The sequence below is a fragment of the Mizuhopecten yessoensis genome, unplaced genomic scaffold (assembly GCF_002113885.1).
Source record: "Mizuhopecten yessoensis strain PY_sf001 unplaced genomic scaffold, ASM211388v2 scaffold6719, whole genome shotgun sequence".
In the NCBI taxonomy this organism is placed as follows: domain Eukaryota; kingdom Metazoa; phylum Mollusca; class Bivalvia; order Pectinida; family Pectinidae; genus Mizuhopecten; species Mizuhopecten yessoensis.
The window spans coordinates 577,937-585,379 of NW_018406690.1; the positions used below are offsets into that span (position 1 = coordinate 577,937).

General features: G+C 38.3%; 1 protein-coding gene and 2 non-coding genes across 5 annotated transcripts in view; 1 reads left to right on the top strand and 2 right to left on the bottom strand.

The window, feature by feature from the left end:
• Positions 1-4,942, top strand: part of LOC110452510 (actin-2-like) — a 10,238-nt gene extending 5,296 nt beyond the window's left edge. Inside the window, exons 1-2 of one of the 3 annotated variants that reach the window (XM_021501081.1) lie at positions 2,737-2,940; positions 3,928-4,942. In XM_021501081.1, the coding sequence (XP_021356756.1) occupies positions 2,815-2,940; positions 3,928-4,932 (1,131 nt within the window). In that variant the 5' untranslated portion in view covers positions 2,737-2,814 and the 3' untranslated portion in view covers positions 4,933-4,942. Of the gene's footprint in view, positions 1-2,736; positions 2,941-3,927 lie in introns of those variants that run through there. The other 2 variants (XM_021501083.1, XM_021501082.1) reach the window with 2 other exon arrangements.
• Positions 1,916-1,997, bottom strand: Trnas-gcu. Its single transcript has one exon. It is a non-coding gene; the product is annotated as a tRNA-Ser (tRNA).
• Positions 4,943-6,006: 1,064 nt separating the features above from the next.
• Trnas-gcu lies at positions 6,007-6,088 on the bottom strand. Its single transcript has one exon. It is a non-coding gene; the product is annotated as a tRNA-Ser (tRNA).
• Between the last annotated feature and the right edge of the window lie 1,355 nt (positions 6,089-7,443).

The following is a 7,443-nucleotide window of genomic DNA, read 5'->3' on the forward strand; positions in this document are numbered from 1 at the left end:
CCCCCCCCCTTTTCAAAAAGAAAAGAAAACTATCGTAATCTGCTAATATTGTATTGAATATGGCAATTTATCATATTCATTAATTAAGCACATAAACACCCTGATGACACTTAAACTATAAAATATACATGCTCCAAGTCAGGAACCGTTACATTAGTGCATTTTTATCATTAAAAAGGTACAGAAGTAGAAATTGTGACTATTCATCTATATTGTTTTTGGAATGAAATTCTTATATATAGCATTCAGATTCAACCAAATATGAGCCGACAGCCGTACCCTTGTTCATACAATCCGTTAATCTCTATTAACATCTCGTTAGGTAATGCATGACTGTAATATATTTTCTAAATGGAAAATTGTAATAAAAATAGCTTAAACGTAAGGACGTAATTCATAATCTAAATGTAAGATTGCAATACCATTATCAAAATTAAAGTAATTATTTAAGGTTCGTTTCAATAATACAATCATAAAATATCAACTAAAACACTGCACATAATATGTTTGTGTGAAGATCTAATTTACCTCATTCGTATCATCCCTTCGTACTTGTCGATAATAGCAATTGTAGATTTACTTACATGTATTTTAAAACAGGAGGAACGATTACGATAGTTGGGGCTTATACTGTTTTTTCTTACATCGTTAGATATATGTCTGAAAATGTCGGAAGCTGATTCTGTCGTCTTGATTAACATATTGGTAAACAACATTAATTAAACCACAAACTCCATTTTCTAAACTTCTTACGCAACTTCAGGTCATGTCGATTAACACATGCAAACGGTTTGGGTCATCATCGATACTCCATCATCGATACAGAGTGTCGCTCACTTTCGCTCTATGTACCCCTGGAATATGTCATAGATAAACTGAAGGCTCATTGTGCGCCATCTTGTTTTATCAAAATATTCTTGCGGTCGCTCCCCTGTAGTCTTCAAAGGACATGTATCAGCCTAGCGATTGATCAGGTTTTTCCACCTGAGACCAATCAACCCGCTTTCTTCGTGCCTTCAATTTTGCTATGACATATTCCAGAGAACGAAAGTGATCGTAAACCCTAGAGTATTGGGGATGGGTTTGGGTTAAAACCGTATGTGTGTTTAGCTGTGTAGCACCTATACGATTGATTGTATTTGCTTTTATAAGGAACAATACGGTACGACATTCTGATATTGAGAGAATAGTAATGATGAATGCCAGTAATACCAAACTGCAACAACTAACAAATAAAATACTTAGATATATTGTTTTCAAAATATTGAAAATCACTTCCATAACATTCTTGGTTTTCTGGGAAGTCTTTTTATATTAGCCTATGAAATCCAGATGACTTATTGACTGGGTTTTTTGGGCGTTTATAAGCAACGCTTAGGCATATGTACGACCTTCTGATATTGAAAGAATATAAAGAATAGTTTTGATATTTCTCAGTAAATGAAAATTGAATCAAAACTAATAGGGTACTTTTGTTAACAAAATATTTTGAAAAATATCGTTGTTATACTTACATTGCAACGGACCTCGGTTTCCTGTTAATTTTGTATATATTTGCCTATGCTATCCAGTCATCTGCGCCCTATAAGACACTATAACACTATATTTTCGTCACTTTGGGATTGAGTGACACTGTGCGTATTTGAGATCACGGCTACCGATGTTATATTTCTTTTATTATTATTAAAAAAAAATGCCCGAGACGTCAAAACTATTGGCTTTTCCAGGAACGTAGTCTTCTTGTCAGAGAGTTCTTTACGTTATAACAACATATTTTTAACTTTAAAGTATTAAGCACAAAAGCCCTGTTAATTCGGGATAAATTTCTCTTTCGCTATCCAAGAACACTACAGCTGAGATTGGTTTAATAGAATCGAGAGTTAAACAATTAAAACAATTAATTTAAAATGAATACCGACGAGGATGGGATTCGAACCCACGCGGGGAGACCCCAATGGATTAGCAGTCCATCGCCTTAACCACTCGGCCACCTCGTCTGTTATAGCATGCATCAGCCATATCTATTATTCAAACTGCCATTAGCGTATACACCAGATACTCTCGATACATTTTATAAGAATCCTGTTGAATATATCATGATGTTTTGTCCATTAAAATACAAGAAATTCAATGAATAAATGTTTAAACCAGGAAGAGAATATACACAATTTTAAGTGTACTTTATAACATATGTCCATTTATTACAATAGTATACTATGTACTGGCCACCTGGTGTGAGCAATACACGGAAAGGTGTGTTATCGCATGTCATTGCGCACCTAGTTTAAAACAGTAAATAATTACCATCAAGTATGTTAAATATTTGAGCAAACATCCTACCCCTGCGGTTTACTCAAACGCGTATTGATGATTAAGGACAACACCTAAATGATAAACAAAATGCGCTGTGTCACTGACTTCTCTTACACTAGGTAGGAGTTCAGGTAACACGTAAAGATTATAGAAAAGGTGGGCATGCGCAAATACGTACACACCTGTGACACTACGTACATATTTAGTTCTCCGATATATGTGTATACATTTATGTTAAACAAGCCCATATAAGTAATCGTCAAAATGTGTCTCCGTTCTAAATATGATCACGTGTTTCATTGAATTTGGACGTTCAGTCTATGTCGGACTTTTGATTGGCTCTGCAGAAGACATGACCATATAAGGTTATCTTCGAATTGAGTAGGATTACAGAGTGAATACAGCTATAAATTGGAGACAAAGCTCCATAAGTGTCAGTGATTCTGATTTAGTTTCTCAGGACGGTCAAAGACGTGGTAAATCTCCAAATAACAATTCATAATGGCCGACGACGACGTAGCAGCTCTTGTCATCGACAATGGTTCTGGGATGTGTAAGGCTGGATTCGCAGGGGATGACGCCCCACGTGCTGTTTTTCCCTCCATTGTTGGGAGACCAAGACATCAGGTATGGTGACAGGAAAGAAAAAAATATATGATTTAACTTTTTATCAGTCTAGCCTTACTTGTGGGAATATTTTTCTTTTCGTTGCATAAAATAAAAAGACTTGTTTAGCTCGACAAATTCAATTCCTCATTTTCGTCGATAGTTTTACAATTTTTGCTTGGAAAGTGACTTATATGATTTGAGCGTGTAATGTTCGTTAGCAAAATGATATATTCAATGTGTTCTAATAATTGAGTTTTCTAAATTATTATTAGTATTTAAGTTTCATTCCAAAACATAGATGTGAGAAAATATGTGTGAAATAACATGTTTTCTTCAATAGACATGTCTGTTGATTAAAATCAGGACAGGTATAGATTATTTGATTTTTTATTACCATATTTGGAGGTCTGACGTTAAGACCTAGCCTGTCTCGCGCCGTAAACTCATGCCAAATATCGGTTATTACAATGTGAGGCAGAAAGGTGAAAGGTATATAATGACCGCATATAATACCCCCGAAAGTAAATTCGGTAATCTGATTCCACGAAATCGCTCATTTGTGCATGTGTTAGTTAATTGTAAAAGTTGAAAGTGAAACGGACGACGGTCTTAGGTAATCCGCGGTAATCAGTTGTAAGTACAGGTGATTACATGGTTTTAGAGTAACAAGAGACGTATAACACTGGGAAGTTGCAAGAGTGCGACAAATCATACACTAAGTGTCTAACTGCGAACTATCCACACTGTTCACACACATTAAATAGAGAAAAAAACGCCAATTATCTATAAGATTCTTTTATCACTGCATAATTCTCCAAGTCTAAGAAGCATTTTCATGGACAATAAGCAAATGCTAATCATAGCAAATAGTATACAAAAAAAAACCTTTAAATCGGTCCTAACAATTACCCAAATTTTCAATTGTTAATCATACTGTATCCATGGGTCTCAATTTGTATCCGAGTAAAACTCTGAAAATTAAACTCTCCGTTTTTGCTATTACAGGGAGTGATGGTTGGTATGGGACAGAAGGACAGCTATGTCGGTGATGAGGCACAAAGCAAGAGAGGTATTCTCACCCTCAAGTACCCCATCGAACACGGCATTGTCACAAACTGGGACGATATGGAAAAAATCTGGCATCACACTTTCTACAACGAGCTCCGTGTGGCTCCTGAGGAACACCCTGTCCTCCTGACAGAGGCCCCCCTCAACCCCAAAGCCAACAGGGAGAAGATGACACAGATCATGTTCGAGACCTTCAACTCCCCCGCCATGTATGTAGCCATCCAGGCTGTGTTGTCCCTGTACGCCTCAGGTCGTACTACCGGTATTGTGTTGGACTCTGGGGATGGTGTGACCCATTGTGTACCCATCTATGAGGGTTACGCCCTACCTCACGCCATTCTTAGGTTAGATCTCGCAGGACGAGATCTCACAGACTACCTCATGAAAATCCTCACAGAGCGTGGTTACTCATTCACAACCACCGCCGAGAGAGAAATCGTCAGAGACATTAAGGAGAAGTTGGCATATGTCGCCCTTGACTTTGAACAGGAAATGTCCACAGCAGCTTCCTCCTCATCTCTGGAGAAGAGCTACGAACTTCCCGACGGCCAGGTCATCACCATTGGCAACGAGAGGTTCAGGTGCCCCGAGGCTCTGTTCCAGCCATCATTTTTGGGAATGGAATCGGCTGGTGTTCACGAAACGACATACAACAGCATCATGAAATGTGATGTTGACATTCGTAAAGACTTGTACGCAAACACAGTTCTGTCCGGTGGGACCACCATGTACCCTGGTATCGCTGACCGTATGCAGAAGGAAATCACCGCCCTGGCTCCAAGTAGTATGAAAATCAAAATCATTGCTCCACCAGAAAGGAAATACTCCGTCTGGATCGGTGGCTCCATCTTGGCTTCTCTGTCCACCTTCCAACAGATGTGGATCAGCAAACAGGAATACGACGAGTCTGGTCCATCCATTGTCCACAGGAAATGCTTCTAAATAAAAAAAACAAGTTAAATAAGATAAATAAAACTTTTCTACGTCAATATTGCCCTCGGATATTGAAGTCCAGATTTTATCTGAAGCGCGCACTTTACACGCGCTGTATCCATTGTATCAATGTACTAAGATTTCATAATATACATAATCATTGTTTTCATATTGTCATTCCTAGAATTTGTTGTCAAATGGTAAAAAAAAAAAATGAAAAGAAAAATATTATGAATAAAAACTACAAAAGATATATTGACGGGTTGATATCTATGTTGACATCATAATTGATAACATAAAGCATTCGATAGAACACTGCACGTTCATGTTTCGAGTTCTCCACAAATGCTGGTAAATTACCGGCTATTTTAATATTTAATATCATAAATTATAGGGTTTAATTTAGTAATTATATCATGTCAAACAATAATCGTTGAAATGAAAAGCCTACGTTCAAAGAAAATATGTTTCGAATTGAAACAATAGAAAAGTAATGATGAATCTCTATAGCAGGTGAGTAGTGTTGTGTATATTTGAGCTGATGCCTCTTTTTAGGCATCAACAAATGCTGCACCACATTACCAGGCTTACAAATTGTAACCATTGCGTTTAAAAAGTATCCGCCAATGACGAGCTGCTAAATATAGAAACATGCGTTGTATTCCCGCTTCGGTTAGATAAATTATCAGAATTTTATACCACAGGGACCTGAGAATTTGTTACAGCTATATTTCGACCTAAACTAAGGTGTTCAGAGTAATTTTACATGTTTCAGTGGTTTATATCAATTTTCGGTAAAAATGCCACACCCAATGATCATATATCGTACCCCAATGACCATATATCGGTGGAATAATGCCTTCTGATTGGGGTAAAAATCACTATAAAAATGTCGGATTGCCTTTTTGTTTCTCACGATACTGACCTGGGGGTTAGACCTCAGATTATAGCCTTCTGGTGTGTTCCGTGATGTGACATTACTCCACTGTTGAATATTTTGCTTAATTTGGCCTTTATCTGTGCGTCATCAGTCTCATTAGCAATATAAATTGTAAAAAATAAAAAGCAAAAAAAAGCAGTTAACGACGAGGATGTGATTCGAACCAACGCGGGGAGACCCCAATGGTTTAGCAGTCCATCGCCTTAACCACTCAGCCACCTCGTCTGAAGCGCTGACGATGACTGATTTTTATGATGTTGAATATATACTAGCGAAAAAGAAACTGTGCACGCCTAAAATGTGTTATAAAAATAAATGTGTATGACGTAGAACAACAAGGTTTCAGGGACAATTTATTTGTTATTTATTAACAGTTGCATTCCATTTTCCTCGTTATGGAATAAATAAGTTCCGCTCAGGAGTGACGTAAACACACAGGGGTTAATACTGTGTTCACAAAGTTAATACCTCGTATGTCCACCGTTTGCCTGAATGCAAGCCTGACAACGTCGAGGCATGGAGCCTATCAGACGTTTCAAGAATGCTTGTGGGATGGCATTCCAGATCTGTACCAGCGCTGCAGCCAAATAATCCAACGTCACCGGTTGATTAGGTAATGCCCGAAATCTGCGCTTCATTTCATCCCAGACGTGGTCAATGGGCGACAGATCGGGGGATACAGCAAGCCAGGACAACACGTCAACGTTCTGCTGGGCCAGAAAGTCCATAGCGACACGAGCTGTGTGTGGCCTGACGTTGTCCTGCTGTAGCGTAATGTGAGGTTGCTGCCCTTGCACGAATGGAACGACGTGGGTCCGGATGAGCTCGTCACGGTAACGTAGCGCGTTCAAATTCCCGTTAACAACCACCAGAGGCGTTCTCCCGTTGGCTGTGAAACCTCCCCAAATCATAACGCTGCGTCCGCCGAAAGAACGTCGTTGTATCACACACGCGTCACGGAAACGTTCTCCAACGCGACGATACACTCTGGAACGGCTGTCACTACTATCCAGGTGGACTCGCAACTCGTCCGTAAACAAAATGCCCGCCCAATCCCGTCGAGTAAATCGCAGATGCCTCCACTGAAAATAACATGATATGTATACTACTAATTTGTCAATAGTCACTGAGTATTACAATAATTACAATTATCATTACCGTGTTCTCCCGGATAAGTTAAGTTAATGGTATGAACTATTGTATCAAGATTGTAACAACTCTGTGCAATATTAAAGAAGAGTATATCAAACATTATGGTTAAAATGTATGCAGACTTTGACTATGCCATCATTTCTATCAAAAAAACCTTTTAAAACAACTATTAGCCTGCTATTTGTGACCTTCAGATCAAGCACACGGTGTGTAACATGACAAAGAAAGGTTATCCTGCTGCCAGTAGAGTCTAGTGCTACCTTCAGTATTGAACTTGTGATCGTCAATAAATCCTTAAGTTTACATATTCAAAACAGTATATATATACATTTATAATATAAATACTTTTTAAACAGCATCGTTTTACTTACTTCATAGGAGGAACTGTAACGTTCCGGGGTCCGTACCCTAGTCACTTCTAAGGATCC